Raw genomic sequence first — 16,392 nt, 5'->3', positions numbered from 1 at the left:
TTAGGAACTGGACCGTTCAATCCCTCACAGTCCCACGGTAGTGTGCGAAGCCTCTAGACTCAAGCATTGGATTCATTCATTAAATGAGCCATGAGCTACGCATCTCATTGGCTATGCTTTGAGAACAATACACTGACCGATTTGTAAAACCGTTGCAAGATTTTATGTATAGCAATTCCCCAGTAGCTAATAGAAGACTGGTTTACGATTCTTTAGTGCTTTGGAGAAGACAGGTTGAAACGAAACGAAACGAAACGAAATAACGTTGTGTCAATACCGGCCTGCAGTAAACAGCGTAGTAAATATTTCAGTAACGGGGAAAAAAAGCAATGGAGTAACTACAAACAGATTTAGCAATGCTCATAATGAGGCATGTAAGTCAAGCACAGAATTAACATCAGGGTCATTTATAGGAGCGGATATGTTAACGCTGCTCTCATGTGTGGATGAAGCACTACAGCTGTGTCCTAGTTTGTCTTATACATTTTTAGAAACATGGATATCATGCAAAATGTAATTCTATGTGTTTTGAACTTTTGGGCCAGAGCCAGGCCAGTGCCAGCAAAATGATCTACTGACGTAACTTTAGTATTAGAGAAGAATGCATTAGATTGCCAGACAGCATCGCTGAAAGGAAGGGAATGGAACAACTGGTCATAATCTCTCCGTTGCGATTCTGTAATCTAGCGATTCTGTAGCTATTTCAGTAGATTCCAAAAATGAAGCTCCCTGGGCATTACCAATTCGTATTCAATGGCGCAATGTCTGTCGGTGTGAATAATAGCTCTATTATCATCTGCATGTTCGGTTAGTAGTGATGTAGCCAACACATGATGATAGAATGGCGCTCATTCATGTCGACGGAAAGAACGGCTCGTCAGCTTTTGGTACAGGTCCTACAGCGTGTTGTGCCTGACAATGCGGAGCCTGAATACGATGTGTATCTGCCCAACCTTGTGCCTAACGATTTGGAAGCTGTACATTCGGATTAATCACTCGAGATGGGTCCGCACGCGGTACTCGAGCGATTTCACAAGTATGGAAAGTTTAAGGTAGAGAATGACGATGGGTTTCTTTCTGGAAAAGCTGAAGAGGATACGCAGTGAGTTAGCTGAAAGATTCAGCTGAGGCGCAGTTCTGTTGCCCGAAACTTAACCAGCTCTTGGTTTGAGTTCTCATACTCTATTTTTAGTTTATGCTGAAGAAAGTTACTAAGCGCGTTCGCTCCATGTCCTGCAATCTGTTTAGCGCGATTCCGTCAAACTGTTCTGCAGCTGATTACTACTTGCGGAGTTCTTCGTTTAGACTTCGCGTTGGCAGTTAGTTAGCTGACGCTGGCAAGTAACTAATAGCGCACATGCCAATTCGCTCCGCCTCAGCGTAAGCAACAACTAGCCATGTGGCTTGCAGGCTAGTCAGTTCACGTAGAGCAGTAATACAGTCAGTAAATATAATTATTGCGGCTTATAAACTTTATCAGCCATTGTCATATTATTATCCAGCAGCTTTAGCCTCATGCTAGCTGTGGCTTTGTACGGAACACTTCTATCCGCTTACTCTGTGTAATGTGAAGCTATATATAGGATATCATGAAAATACGTTTTCAATAACATGAAGTTATCTATATAAACAGCTCTCCATCTCGCTCTTCAAAGTTTTTTTTCATCATCACAACAACAATCACAACAACAATCACCACAACAATCACCACAACAATCTACAAATAACAACTCTTCAACCAACTCTTCCAACTCAAATCCAAATCAACAACTCACACCTTCAATCAAAATGCTTGCCTCAATTGCCTTCACTCTTTCCACCCTCGCTCTTGCTGTCTCCGCAGCTCCCGCTCGTCGCACCACTGGCACTGTTCAGGTTCAATTTGCCAACGATGTCACTGGAGCAAACGGCAACGCCTTGATCCCTCTTGATGGATCCAATGTTGTCCTTGGACAGGCTTACGCCGACACCAACCTAGAGGTGGATGGAACCCTCTTTGTCACCAGCCTGGAGTTCACCGCCGACTTCACCAACGTGCAGTGTGTTGTCCTGAAGGATTTGGAAACCGTGGTTGCCAGCCTTGCCGACCCCGAGCGAGACTTCCAGACCTTCTCCCAGAAGCCTTTGAACTGGCAGGCTGGTTTCACTATCGCTTGCAACAAGGCCGCTTAAACTTTTCTTAATATCAGAGTTTTGAACGGAGCATAGCAGGGGATTGGTTTGGGTTTTTGGCCTCTATTTGCATTTTTTTTACTACTCAATCATTAGAAGATATACAATCATAGATCGATCCAACATCGAAGCAACCTAGTATATCACAACATTCATTTAGATTTAATACAGCAAGCTTGCATACTTTAAGTACAAATTTCTCACCATTGAAGTATTGATACTCATCTGAAATGTGTAACTTAACCAAGTAAAGTAACTTTTACGTTGTACTGTGAATTCCCTTTGAAAAGAATGTGATAGGTGCCACTGGTATTCCTTTTAACGTCTGACTGTAATGTGCATGTAGTAATTTTTTCTTTGAACTCGAAGTAAAAATACTTTGGGCCAAAGGCAGTTACTCATACCGATAGCAAAAGAAGTCATGAAGTCCTACCAAACATTCGCGTTATATACTCACTTTTTTGCTAACAGCAGTGTATAGTAAAACCTGCAAAGAAGTAATTTTGTTTGCGATCGTCAATTTATTGTAGTAATAATGTATCTATCTATCTATATGTGTAAGAAGTACAAAAGCTTTTGGGTACATCTCCTCCATACACATCATCACCTAAAGTAGTTGAATGAGAACATTTCGCGCATAAAACTCAGCCGCCCCATACTAAGTTCTTGGTCTAATATCCATTGCTCGCTTTCTCCTCTATCTGCTTCATTTTCTCCTCAACCTCTTCCTTGTCTTCATCCCCAGGAAGTCTGACTACAGCGCTCCGTGTAATTCCTCGATACTTTTCTTCGTTCACTTTTCCTAGTTCACTCTCTGCTACCTTTCCATTTCCAAATCCATAAAGCTCCTGGAAGCACATGAAAATAGGCCTCAAGCCATCTGGGTTAACGCGGTTCGGCTGCCCAGGCATCCGAAGATGGTCCAAAATGTGAACTCGCAGGACTTTCAGCTCAATTGCTGTAAGGAATCCTTTCAGATCAGGAAAATCCTCCATTAGCAGATGATTCTTGGCTAACTCGCACTCCATCTGAACAGGGCACTCAAGAATACGTGCGGGGCGGACGAGATCCGATTTCTGTGGTGTAAGTTCTGCACAGGCCCATTTATCCTCAACGTAACGGTAATTTCTAGCGCGCTTTGATGAAGAAATATCTTTGTCTTTAGTGCCAGTCGTAGTGGCTAGCAGATTGATATTACGGGCCATAGTATCATCTGGGAGATTCACTACACAGTGGCCTGTTCGGAGGATATTCTGGGTCGTTTTGTTCTCGGCCCCAAATCCCAGAATGCAGCGGTGACCAAGCCAAAATACTGAGGAGATAGCACAGATATTATCAGGGCCATCTTCGTTTTCTGAGGTAATGAGAACAACTGGCGTGCCCCAGTAGAGGATAGCTGGAGAAATAGTAGAATGTGTCATGGTGAAAACGCAAATTGTCAGTAATGGAAGAAGATAAGGCGAAAGTGAATGGACGTTGTGTAACTGGCTAATAGATGAGCGGTAACTGTGAAGCAGGTGGAAGAAAGGGGGTTTATAAACATGTTCAATCCAATTTTACCTGATTTATCTTTATTACACAAGCAAAAGATCAAATTTTGCAAAATTGCTTTCGATATTATGATAAATACGTTGCCTTCTATTTGAGTCCTCAATTGGCCATATCTGGAGCAACTTGCTCCGCAAGGGATAGATTTTTCGACTATAGTCGTGGTTAGATAATGGGCTGACAAATTCCTCTTCCCAAAATGGTCTCAATCACGCCTGTCGATCAAATGAGTCATATTGGGGCAGATGAGCTAATCGCTGGTCGTTTCAGGCACAACCGCGCCCTTGGCGAATCACAAGATGCCGGTGGCATTGCATGCCCCTTTTCTGTCAAAATAGCTTGACACATAATGTATCCGTTAATTTTCATCGCGTCATTGGGTCAGGAAAAATGGGCCTCAATTCTGCTCTCTTCTCTGATTTGGTCGTTTTTACATTCCTAATTATGCTCGAGCCATATAGCGGTGACAATTCAGTTCCTATCGGCCTCCTGGAAATTGCTAGAGGATCCCAGAATCGTCGACTGTCGCTCACATTGCTATCGGACACTCTGGCCATCATATCAACATCATCGTATAGATTGGAAGTTTCTCATTTATTCCAGAATACTTGATCACATGTACAGGTATAGAATGGGGCACTACAGGATAATTCCGGAAACATGCATTTGCGTTTATATGTAGAGTTACTTAGTGACACTATATGGTTCCAATGGAGAACAAGCTTCTTAAGCTAAGATTGAAGACCAATCCATATCCTTCAACATCGCCTCCGCAGATACCATGGATGTCTGGACTCCCAGATCCTCCGGAGTGAGGATTGATCCAGCTGTCCCCTTGGTATAGCTTTCCTCTTTTAGATCGCTAAAGAAACTCATCATACAACCTATTTCGGCAGCATGATGGCCCTGGAGCCTGTTATAGCTTTCCAAAGTCGTTTCCAAGAATGAAACCTCAACATCTTTCCCTTGTTGGCTCAATGCTTTGGAAAAGGTGAGCGCCCAGTCCGAACACGACATATACTCGGATACGCCGAGCACATAGTTTCCCAAGGTTTTCTCTGGCTGAGACAGAATGGCTCTAACGATAGTGCCAGTGTTACGACTTTCATCTCCGGTGAAGGGAAATCGTGATGTCGGAAGACACGGTAGAATAAGCAAATATTTTTGAATCGCTTTCTGATAAAAAGACGAAATATTAGTCCTAGTATCAACATTTTTCTTCCGGGGGAGACTTACTATATACAGCGGTTTGTAAAGACCTAACTTCAAGTTGGATGCGTAGAAACCGACCCGAAGAATGGTGGACCTTCCGACCAGACCATTGTTGGGATCTTGAAGATATTTTTCGGCCGGGACTTTGGACTGAAAATGAGGGATATGATATTTCCCACCGGTGATACTTTCAGCATCAGGAAGAGTAGACCATATAATATGCCGAAGGGAAGATATCTGAGCTGCCGCACGAACCACATTCAGTCCATACTCTTGTTCAGCTTTCTGAGCAGCAGCAGGGCCCTCGGCAATTGACATGCCGATTGGAAAGGCTGTATTCGCAAAGATATAGTTTGCGTCTCGAAAGGCCTTCAAGACGCTGTCTTGCGAGTTGAGGTCGACCAACTCCACGGAAATCCTAGGATTTGTGGCCAGACTGCGGGCAGCCTGACTGGAGGGATCTGAAGTAAGTGCCCGAATCTGGTACTGTGGCTCAGACGTTGCCAGCATTGCAGCGACGACGCCGGAACCTTGGCTGCCAAGGGCGCCAACGACAACTAATAGAGGAAGTGACATAATGGCTTGATGTACGGAATGGCAATTGTGCTTCAAGGCAAAGACGCAAAATTTATCTTGATAGTTGATTCATACTCTGTGGGACAGAAAGTTGTATGAGCTTTGATGATGATTTATATATCATTTGAAGTCAAGGATATCCCCTGTAGCGATTGTCGTTGAGCTTTAGGGTGATAAGCTATTGCTTTTAATATAGCCAACTGAATCTCGATGATTTTCATTGTGGATCCAGTTCTCTCTCTTTATGTAATTGGAACTCGTCTTTTTGTGCGCTCTTAGTTGTTCTAGATGTAAGTGAGTCTCAGTCATATGCTTGGAAGCTTAGAAAGCTGAACGGATACACTTTTGCTAAGCCTAGATGAGCACTTCATTGTTACTAATTTGCTTTACGAGATATACATCGACATCTAACTATATATAGCTCAATACAGAGTAGGTTGAAAAGATGTATCGTCAAAGTTACGAAATAAGTCACCCATTGCAATGACTGACGCCTCATAGCTACGTTTGGTCCAAACCCACGTCAGAGATCAACGATATCATTCTCTGTTTGGCCCTAGGGATTTTTCATAGCGCTTTTGGTCATAAAAGTTCAGGTCCATCACTTATCAAGGGCTCCTGGCCCTCCCCGAGTCTCTCTATGTATGCAAGCAACTGCGTGTATTTTGAGTTGATACCCCGAATTCCGATGCTCCCAACTTTTGAAAAAGAGCGGAGAAACACTCCTGCATCAATCAAAACAACTATCATTCGTATCTGGGCAATCACAACTGGAAGCGCCGACCCAGTGGCTGACCATAGGACTCATGGGAGGGTGTGCACTAATGCGACCGCCTCTATGGCCCGTCGCGAAAGGTCCTACACTGCCTGACTCGGTTAGAACAGTTGATCGAGTCGAATGACAAGACTGCAATTGTGTATAAGATTAACCGAAATCGCTCATTGATGGCACATGGCGTTGATGATCGATGCTGTCTGCCTGATCAACGCCCTGAAATAGTGTGTCACAACTTACATGGATCTTCTCCTCATCGAGCCTTACTCAAGCCGCAAGACCAACAGTATGTCTCAGAAAATACTGGAAACTGGCTTATGGTAACATTCGATGCCCTTGGTGGCTGCAGTCGGACCTGTAGCATGAGAGGGTGGATTAAAATGGCGAGCTGTTTGTCCTTGACGTTATATCTGTAGGGCCTATGGCTATATACCAGAATCATACAAGAGCTGTCTATTTCGCCTTATCGTACCTAGACTAGTGGAAATTTTTAGGCACTCACGGAGGCAGAGTGGTATAGTTTGAGGAAAGCAGAGCTCATTTGACTCGACTGGGAAAGGCAGTGACAAAGTTCGTACCTGAAAAACCACTTTCAGGTGTTGGAACCGTTCATTTAACCAGCTCGCTGTCTAATGGTAAACGGTTTTGATGGTATATTTTAAGATCTCCTGTGCTGTGATAACAGAGAGGCAGCCGGCAACTCCGATACAAGTCACAAGTTATCGATGAGTGGCCGCTGTGAATACGGGACGCCGAGATTCAGGTGTGGAAGGGATTGCATGTCCTACGATCAGCTATCGATATTACGACTGCCTATTTGGATTAGCGATTTCCGAGATATGCATGTTGGTAGCAAAACAGCCCACTATCTGCAAATGCTTGCCCCCGAGTGGTAGGACTTGTGATCACGCTGCAGAAAAGCAGAACCAACATGCATAACGACGGTTTCATCGGCCGCCCCATCCGGCCGCACAGCCTCACCTACCCGCTGCGCATTAATACGTGGAGCTTCTAATAGAAATGTAGAGTATAAGACATAAGTCAAAAGAAAAGCACTCGGGATATACTTCTAGAGTGATCAAATTAAAGAGCAAACATGAACCAAAATGTCTTCCGAGAAAATGAGTCTAAATCCCGTCTTCCAGGCGCTTTCAGAAATACAGCGAAGCACCGATGTATGCCCGCATCCTCAAGACTCTGATTACAAGACTTGTCGAACAAAGACAATAAGGGGCGGGAGATGCAGAAATCGCCCTTGCAGAAAAGATGAAAGATGGCACACTCCTAGCCTGTTGCTCGAATTCCAGAACATGACAGAATGTCCTACAACACAAAGCTTTTACGACAGGATGAAAACCTTTGTCACTTATACACATTGTAAGGGGAAGCATCGTGATAAAGTTCTCGATGCCTTTGAAGCATGGAAGAGAATACATGCTATCGATGAACTCTTTTCAGAGCGGAGTTCAACACCATCAGCTGACTTACTCGAAACATCGACCGCACAACCAATTACGGCGGCTGCACTACAACTTCTACCCTCGACGCCCGCACGATCTATAAAAGTTTCAGATTATGCGACATCAGACGATGGCAGCTCTTTCGTTGAGAGCACAGCGGATACTCGTTCGGTCACAAGCAATACAACATACATGACCTCTCTCCCTAACACTCCCATGCGTAATGGAACAATCTCCCGATTTGACACAGAGTATGTTGCCGAGGAAGAGTACGTTGGTGAGCCTAGTGATGAGGAGGACGTTTTCATCGATGACAAAAATGATGAAAAGGCTACCCAAGAAGATGCCCACCATGATATTTTTGAAGAGGCTAAAGATGGGGCTCTTCGAGACAATACCATCGCTCCCTACATCAAACAAGAGCGTGATGGTGAGAAAATACGAGACTCTACTTTCACCACCAAGATAAATGCTACGTCGTCGGAGAAAGGACACAGCGACGGGAGAGAGCATGTCGAAGAAGGAGACAACGATGAAGAAGAAGAAGACACCGCCATCAAAGGGCTTGGCATTATCGGTATTCGGCGCACCCTGTCATTACGAGACCACTCGCCAGTGTTTCAGGTGATCAACAGTCATCCTACGAACCCGAAGATGAAAGAGGGCGTTGTTTACATACTTGAACATGAGAAGAACCCTTCGCTCTTCAAGATTGGGTGGTCCAGTAAGAGCGCCGAGGAGAGAATGCAGCAACCCGGAAATTGTTACGGAAAAAATACCCAGATTTTCTACGAGACAAAGCGGTTCGCTGGTGCCCCGCAGGCCGAGAGAATAGCGCAAGTCATACTCCGACATGCCAACATTCGTGTTTCAGAATGTTTCTATTGCCATGGAGGACACAGAGAGTGGTTCGTAGCGCCGAGAAAAACAGTACATGATACAGTGATGCATGTCGAAGAGTTTCTCAAGATGCCCGCATATACTCTGCAGGATCAGGTATATAAGCTGTCACCAGAAGTATATGAACGCGTGGTTAAGCCAATGTGCGACTTTTCAGTGGCCAGATTTGGAGAGCTTATGCATGGGTCAAGAAAAAAGCGTGAAGAAAGGAAGATTTTGGACAACGTATTGATCGACACCAAACTACTGCTACCTTTAGCTCAACTTGCCCACGAACCAATTGAGATGTCTCGCTTCAATGGCAGTGATGGACACTCAGGGTTACAAGAAGACAGCAAAAATCTTGTTTCCACTCCATCATGCTACACCGAGTCACAGAACGTATCGGTAGGGGTCAAGCTGATGAGCAAAGCGATGTGGTTCTTCTCATTCAGCGACTCTGTCAGGCATACTTTTCTGACGTTTAGAGTAATACTTCAAGTTTTGTTAGTACTGGTATCCCGAAGCTTGGATACGAGTGTGTTATTTTACTGTTTACTGATGTTAATGTTACTATCCTGTATTTAATAGTATATCAGGTATATAATGCTCTAGAAAAATAAGTCTTGTTATATATAGAAGGCAGCGATTCGGAAGACGTTGCGTATAACATGTATGCGGATGCATGCTGCTGTGCTTTTGCATACATGTGCCACTGCCTCCAATGCCCTTCCCCAGTAAGGGTGGTGAGGCCTCTACGATATCTAAGCCCTACCAATAGTATAGTATAGCGGCTGGGCGCCTCTAATCTATGCCTTGCTGCCTATTTAGGCAATTTGCCTGCGAAAGATATATGAGAGGTGGTGGCACCGCGATTTTTCCTGTCATACTCCAAGGCAGCTAAACATGGGGCTATTCTTGATTGACTCTCTACATGTATTCTACTTTGAAGACAGTTGAGGGCTTTGCTCCGCATTAGCAGCGTTCAGGCTGCATGCGATACAAAACCGTCAAACATAGCTTGTATTACACAGCTTTTGTTCTCCACTATATCCGGACTGAAGAAGACCAGGCCGATTAATTGTTCGAAGAGCGCTGATGTTGTTCGTAGCGAAACATACATGTATATTATGACTGTCTATCCCATAGCAATGGCAGATTGCTATCATTTACTTATTTGGTCATGTCATGTATAGGTAGTTGCCAAAACATGCTCCATGGTGGTGCGACTAGCAATCGGCGGCCAATACCGCATTTCTTGTTCAAGATATGTAGCCAATAGTATAAGATCCCGTACTGTACGCCTCTGTTTCACTTTTCTAGCTCGCCATCTTATTATTTCTCTTCTTTACATTTCGCTCATCTATAATTTTATTCTATCTATTACATTCTTTTATAATTTTAGTTTATCCATCATCATAAGTCTTGGTATAATTTGTGCACAGCTCAGTTTACTCCATTTACAATCAACGCTTTTGCTGCTCCCTGAATCGTCTCGCAATGTCGTGACCAAGTTCCAGCCGCCTGGTTCAGGTTGTCGTGATAAGTCTTACCACCTTTCATACTTTAGAAATCCGTAATCACCAATGCACTGGGTTGATAAGAGTAGAATAGTAGCTGAAGATTGCAGCTTATCAGCAGCCATCGCTGTTACAACGCTCCAGAGACCCATTGGTCAAACTGCTTTGCAAGCTTAATGCATCGCTCGTCGACGAATCTCGTATAATAATTTGCCGCATACAGGTTGATTGTTGACAGGATGATGAAGCCCATGATCCAACAGAAAGCGGACGTGATTACGTATTCACCAGCATCATCACCAGGTTGTGAACCCCCTGTGGCTATGAACCAAAGGACATTCTTGACCGGATCGCTGAGCAAGTGGTAGATGGTTTGATGTACGAGGTATAGCGAAAAAGAGATCCTCCCCAAATACTGTACTGGCTTGGAATTGAGGGGGTACTGAAGTAGTTCTGTGGAGCTGATTGCAGAGACAACCAGCACGGAGCCAACCGTTTTCCACGTCTTGTCCACAATCCCCCAGTTTCCATCCCATCGCGAGGTTTCGGCAACCTGCAAGAATTGATACCCAGGTGGGAGAGCGCCGTCATCGCTTAAACAGAGAAACCAGATACCGACGATGAAAATGGCGTACGTTCGGACGGCGCTGAAGTTTACGGATCTCATCCGGACCGGGATATACGGTTTGAGCCAAAGCATAAAATCTGCCTCGGTGCTAACAGTTTCCGACTCCGACAAAACTTCCCGCTCGGCCAGCCAGTACCCTGCCAGAAATCCCAATACATCCCAGAAGCCAAAGTAGAACCAGTAGGCCATCAAAGCGCCAAGCGCCCAAAGCCGGGGCCTCGGCTTCCAAAAGGCCAGACCCAGGAGGAGGAGATACACAACGCAAGATCCACGGAACTCGAGAGCCATTGTCCACAGCTGGCCATTGAGACCGCCGTTGTACTGGATGGCGAGGATGTTGATGTTGTCGAGCATGTACCGGGCGACAAACTCTACATGGAACCACGGCGCAGTCAGAGGCTTTCGACCCCATACAATATCATCCGAAGGCTCCCACTGAAAGAGGTTGAGAAAGAAGAGGATCTGCGAAATAACCGTGATACAGAGCACGGGCAGATAGATGCGGAGGCCGCGGCGTGTCACTGCCGAGGATAGTCGCCGAAGAAATCCTTCAGTGTTGCTGCCGGCCCTCATTCGGATGAGATTGATGGAGATGGCATAACCGGAGATCACAAAGAACAAGGGCACCATGGCATGCGCTGCAAAGACCAGACGGAAGGGAGGCAGCTGATAGAGTCGACGATTCTCCTCCGGCGGATCTGCCCAGAAGGATCTGAAGCCGGCGTGCAGAATGGCTCCCATGAAATAGTGGTCTGTCGCCACAATGGCGGCCGCAATGCCCCGAAGGCCGTCGAGCCAAATCGCTCGGGTCATGCTGCGCGTGTTTGCTCGATCATTGATGAGTAGAGATAGAGGTAAGATATGTACGAGTAAGAGACTCAACGATTCAAGGTGGGCATCGTCTGATACAAAAATTAAATAGGGGTCCCGGCCGGGGCTTGCTGTTTCTAGAAAGGGCTGCTAGTCAAGCGTCAGCTGCTAACCTCGTCCACCTACTGTTCCTGTTTTATGTGGAAACGCGCGATGAAACAGCAGTCTAACGCCGTTACAATGGCTCCACGGCAAGGCTCATACAAGTATAAGCTTATCCAATCCTATTTGCTGTCTCTTGCAAATTCAGCCAAGAATGCCGCCTGCATCCTTCATGAATCCTTCCTAGAATTCGACTAATTCCTTGGCGCTACAACTCTTCTATGGCCCCGCAAAGTCGCAAGGCTTTAGGCATCAGCCGTTGTTTGAATTCACTCCTCTATTTCGGTGATTTATCTGGTGCCGTATTTCATTGAGGACAGAATCTTACAGTAAACAACTATTGAGTCCCCACAACGGCACGCTGTGGCGGTGGAATGTTAGAATGAGTGCGCCGTCGATCACGTACAATTGAACCGGCACCTCGCTTATGGCTAACAGATGAGTCAACAATTGTGACCGACAGGGGTCTTCACAACAAGCATTAACTCTTGTTTTGCAACGAAATAAAAGTATAGTATTTAATCAGATATAAGAAGACGTAAAATGTTATGGGTATCCCTTGCAAGATGTGCTATTGCTTATCTGAATAGAAACTCATAACATTATTTCATTGACAAAGAAGCTCAAGAATGATACACCCAACGATATCGCTCTATATGGTATCCCTCTCTATGGTATCCCAATTTTTGATATGTTTCCTCATCCACCCAAGGCCTTACATAGTCCGGGTCAAACGCATCACGTACAACCCCCATCCCAAAGCGAGGCAGAGGCAAATCATGGTAGCCTTCTTTTTGCTCAAAAGGGTTTATACCACCACGCTTGAAGAAGTCGTCAATCTCCTTCTCAAGCCAAATTGCGCGCCCATGAATGCGAATGTCGATGGGTACGCCGATGATCACTCTTGTCTGAGGGCGCTTCTCACACCAATGCAATTTGTCGCGCATCTGATCGAGTAGGTCGCTGTAGTGGCCGGGATGGATATACAGAAAATTCAGCTGGATGGAGAGGAGTTCGTCTGGCAGTCTTGAAATGACTGATAGCAACTCGGCCTGACTAACATCAACGTGCCACAGCTCAAAATGTTGCAGTCTAGGCCAGCATTCAATAGGCAGAAACCTTCTCAAACCCGGCGCTTCCTCCCTTTCCATTGAAAACCAGTTCAAATTTGTAGCTATGCTCACATGCTCCAACTGTGTAGCTTCTGCCAGGGCTTTTCGTAGCAGACCATTGCGAAGAGCCCACCATCCCATCCCTTCTTGCCCTTCAACAAAAAGCGAGAATTGCAGCTTCTTAAAGCCGGGAAGACGAAGGACTGATACGAAATCTTCGTACTCCTCGCATCGATCGTCAAATATCCGGCAGTTGAGCCCTGTCCCCAAGTAGTGGCCATCGATTCCATATTCCAAGACGTTGTGCCGTCCCTCAGCCAGAACCTTTGTGACCAGATTAAACCCGCGCCATCTTGTCTTTTCATTCTCCCATGGCGCAGCTCGTAGATTGTAGTAAATATCTTCAAACGCGTCAATCGCATATGGCCAGGCACGCGGAATAGGGCAGTTGAATCCGCACGGGAAAGCCCGAATCATGGGGGTTTCATAAAGGGGCATGAACAGCCAACCGTGAGTAGCAGGGGTGACAGTGACCTTTCGAAGCGAAGGAAATCTCTGCAGCCCATATCGAAGCGCGTCTGCATCAGCTCCACTGGCTATGACCTCTTCTTGCTGGCGTAGTAAGTCTTGATAGTATGCCCACGATTCCTTCAAAGATAATTCAGCATGCACGCGCCGGGCCATTCCAACATGCTCGGGCCGCCTTGGATCATCATCGTTTTGGCGTCGTCTGAGTTCTTTAATATTTTCATCGCGCTCACTCTCAAACCACTCCATGTCGGATGGATAGTCTCTGTAATATGTACCATAGCTGGGGTCGCTGGGCGCTCGCGCCTCGGGGGCGTCGGTAGCGTCGCGCCATAGACGTGCATCGTCATATATTATCTCGACGATCCTATGGCGAAATACATCATGGTCGGCAATGGCGCGAAAGACTTGAATATTAAGCGGATTTGCCGAGAGGAAGACTCTGTTGATGCGCAGTGCTGCAATAGCGCTGAACCACCGACATGTGAGGCGCAGACTTTTAATTGCGCGATTATCTAAATTGCTCAGGATATCTTCGATAATTTCCGGGGGTAGTAGAGCCGGAAAAGAAGAAGAGGTCTGTTTGCCATCAGACTCAGAGGTTATCACATGCCGCTGGGAAGGTGATGGCGAGAGATCAGCATCATCTATGCTTTCGATTGGGAACAGATCCTGCAGAAACTCAGCTCTTTGACGCAGTTTCAGCTCAGCTTCCTCTTCGGCTGATAAGGAAGGCTGGCGTTTATACTTGGAAGATGAATTCCCCCCCATGTTTCGCAGATGAAGGGATTGATGGCTTGATTGACGGGTCAAGGAATGTTGCAGACCAAATCGCGTGCGTGATAACGCGTTGTGCCTGTTGGTTGAGAAATTGAGAAATGGCAGAATTCGGGCTTTTCCCGAAAGGGTCAGCCCAGCAACCAACAACACGGCAAGCTGAACATAAATTCGCGCCTAGAGCAGGGGTTTGCGAATAGTTGAATCAATGAGATGATTTACTACACGCCGAGCGTCATCGAACTGAGTATCATGTACAAGCTGGATTGCTAGTAAAGTCCAACACCGGCTTACAAGTCAAGCTATACCCATCTGTTAAACAAATACATATACATTACGCACAACGTAAAAAATCAGTTACTTCTTTTAATTGAACTATCATTCTCCATTCTTTGTATTCAGTTTGAGAGTATTCGTAGTTTGATCTCTCTGTCTCTTGTACTAAACATGCGGAACTCCTATTGCTTTACACATTCCATTTACCATTTCCCGATATCTTGGATATGTACTCAGTCCTCCGCTCTAATCAAAATCTCCACGCCTGACTCTGGACGCTGCAGATTCTTTGCATAATTATCCCCAAGCATGGCTGGCGTCATAACACCACCGCCTATCCGATGCGCCTCTGTCCCACCCTCAAGGAGTGTTACAGCAGCCTCCACCATTGCGATGCCAGTGAACTTATACTGGTCGCCTTGAAATTTGAAGTCCACTATAACTCTCTTTGCTGTTGACTCATCGCCGGTGTCAGCTACTCCCAGTGTCCGATGGCTGAAGCGGTGGCCGCCCTTTAGCTGTTTGGAAGCTGGAGTGTAGCCCTCTGGGTAGATCAGCTTAGTGAGAATGTACCGCGTGAAAGAGAAGTTTAGGAAGAGACCAAGCCCGAGAAAGGGCAAAACTTGGATGAAATCGTACAGAGTACGGGGTAGTCGAGCTCGCGCGGAGAAGTGAAAGTTGGGCCCATATCCGTCTGTGGAGTTAGGATCGTCCGGTGCATATAGGCCCCAGCTTCGTCCCACAATGGCTCTCTCGTTTCCTTGCTCCTGGCTCTCCACTACACGGCCGAGACTATTCACAGTATGTATACCGAAGAAACCAGCAGCAGGAAAAAGGCTGGTGTTCACCTTTTCACTTATGGGTTTGCGAGGAGAGATTGCAAACGGCGCGGTTGCTTCTTCGTAGCGGCCCGGCCCATATAAGGTATAAACAGAAGCCATTGCTTTGATAGTACCACTGCTAATGATGCCCTTCATCTCCTGCAATGAAACGATGACTTCGCGTGTCGGTGTGTTGAAGACTTTGCGTATGTGCGACACGGCGAGATATGTTGTTAGATCAGCTGGTACAGCATCCAAGCCACAAGTAACAATCATCTGCTGTTGTAAGCAATACTGGCTGCTGAAAAGAGATTAATTAATTGATTGAAACGTATAACGTACTTTTGCACCTGAAGCCTGAGCTGATTTGTCGTGTTCTTTGATCATATCCTGTGCCCATGGCATATCCGCATTGCTGATTGAATGTCAATTTATATCGATTCGCAACATCTTCTCATCTCTTACCAGTCAACATAATCAGTGCCATAATCAGCACACGCTTTGAACACTATCGGCCCACAAGTTGTTGGGTACGGCCCTATAACGTTGATGATGACTCGTGTTGACTTCACAACCTTTTGGATCTCTGTTTCAGAATTCACATCCAAAACGATGATGGATCCTGAACGCAATCAGCAGTGGGCAAAAGTCATGACCATAACGGTCATCTCACCTCCTGAAGCCTCGACTTTGAACTTCCTGGCCACTTCTTCAAGTTTTGCCCTGTTACGGGCCGCAATCGCCCATCGCAAGGATCCTGGGAAAGTTGCAGTCATGTATTCCACCATAAGGCTTCCTGTAAAGCCTGTCGCTCCAAGGAGGACGATATCATACTTTCGCTGCATGGCTAAGTCCAAATTATAGAGGTGTCTCTTAACACGCAAGAAGGGGATAGTAGAAAATGAAAAAGAGGAAAAAACATTACATTGTAGTTCTATATATATAGCTTTTCTAGCTAAGCCATCTGTTCTCCGCCTACAAATATTAGTAACTCCATAAAATCAACATTCACTTTCGACAAAACAATCGATTTCATCTTTGTTATATCGGTACCAACAGGATCCTAAAGCTATGGGTCTGAGATCATGTACTTGCGGAACTGCAGTGCTCATAGTCCGCATTCGGCCTAATATTCG

The 16,392-nt window shown here is 45.7% G+C and overlaps 7 protein-coding genes across 7 annotated transcripts; 2 read left to right on the top strand and 5 right to left on the bottom strand.

Moving 5' to 3' along the window:
* Positions 1-1,788: 1,788 nt before the first annotated feature.
* On the top strand, positions 1,789-2,172 carry TGAM01_v204727 (hypothetical protein; the record flags this gene model as incomplete). The annotated part of the gene is made up of 1 exon (XM_018801573.1): positions 1,789-2,172. The coding sequence occupies one exon, from the start codon at positions 1,789-1,791 to the stop codon at positions 2,170-2,172; it is 384 nt and encodes a 127-aa protein (XP_018665366.1).
* A 671-nt stretch (positions 2,173-2,843) lies between these two features.
* On the bottom strand, positions 2,844-3,593 carry TGAM01_v204726 (hypothetical protein; the record flags this gene model as incomplete). Its single annotated transcript, XM_018801574.1, has 1 exon — positions 2,844-3,593. The coding sequence occupies one exon, from the start codon at positions 3,591-3,593 to the stop codon at positions 2,844-2,846; it is 750 nt and encodes a 249-aa protein (XP_018665367.1).
* Positions 3,594-4,446: 853 nt separating this feature from the next.
* TGAM01_v204725 (hypothetical protein) lies at positions 4,447-5,508 on the bottom strand (the record flags this gene model as incomplete). Its single annotated transcript, XM_018801575.1, has 2 exons — positions 4,447-4,896; positions 4,957-5,508. 2 exons carry the CDS (start codon positions 5,506-5,508, stop codon positions 4,447-4,449), a joined length of 1,002 nt encoding a protein of 333 aa, XP_018665368.1.
* A 1,881-nt stretch (positions 5,509-7,389) lies between these two features.
* Positions 7,390-9,110, top strand: TGAM01_v204724 (hypothetical protein; the record flags this gene model as incomplete). Its single annotated transcript, XM_024549494.1, has 2 exons — positions 7,390-8,651; positions 9,035-9,110. 2 exons carry the CDS (start codon positions 7,390-7,392, stop codon positions 9,108-9,110), a joined length of 1,338 nt encoding a protein of 445 aa, XP_024405724.1.
* Positions 9,111-10,272: 1,162 nt separating this feature from the next.
* On the bottom strand, positions 10,273-11,583 carry TGAM01_v204723 (hypothetical protein; the record flags this gene model as incomplete). Its single annotated transcript, XM_018801577.1, has 1 exon — positions 10,273-11,583. One exon carries the CDS (start codon positions 11,581-11,583, stop codon positions 10,273-10,275), a length of 1,311 nt encoding a protein of 436 aa, XP_018665370.1.
* Positions 11,584-12,365: 782 nt separating this feature from the next.
* On the bottom strand, positions 12,366-14,153 carry TGAM01_v204722 (hypothetical protein; the record flags this gene model as incomplete). Its single annotated transcript, XM_018801578.1, has 1 exon — positions 12,366-14,153. One exon carries the CDS (start codon positions 14,151-14,153, stop codon positions 12,366-12,368), a length of 1,788 nt encoding a protein of 595 aa, XP_018665371.1.
* A 515-nt stretch (positions 14,154-14,668) lies between these two features.
* TGAM01_v204721 (hypothetical protein) lies at positions 14,669-16,101 on the bottom strand (the record flags this gene model as incomplete). The annotated part of the gene is made up of 4 exons (XM_018801579.1): positions 14,669-15,532; positions 15,599-15,671; positions 15,722-15,878; positions 15,930-16,101. 4 exons carry the CDS (start codon positions 16,099-16,101, stop codon positions 14,669-14,671), a joined length of 1,266 nt encoding a protein of 421 aa, XP_018665372.1.
* Positions 16,102-16,392: the final 291 nt, after the last annotated feature.

This window comes from Trichoderma gamsii (genome assembly GCF_001481775.2).
Source record: "Trichoderma gamsii strain T6085 chromosome Unknown Scaffold_14.2, whole genome shotgun sequence".
In the NCBI taxonomy this organism is placed as follows: domain Eukaryota; kingdom Fungi; phylum Ascomycota; class Sordariomycetes; order Hypocreales; family Hypocreaceae; genus Trichoderma; species Trichoderma gamsii.
The sequence above is the reverse complement of the archived record's forward strand: the minus strand, read 5'-3'. Positions and strand labels throughout refer to the sequence as shown.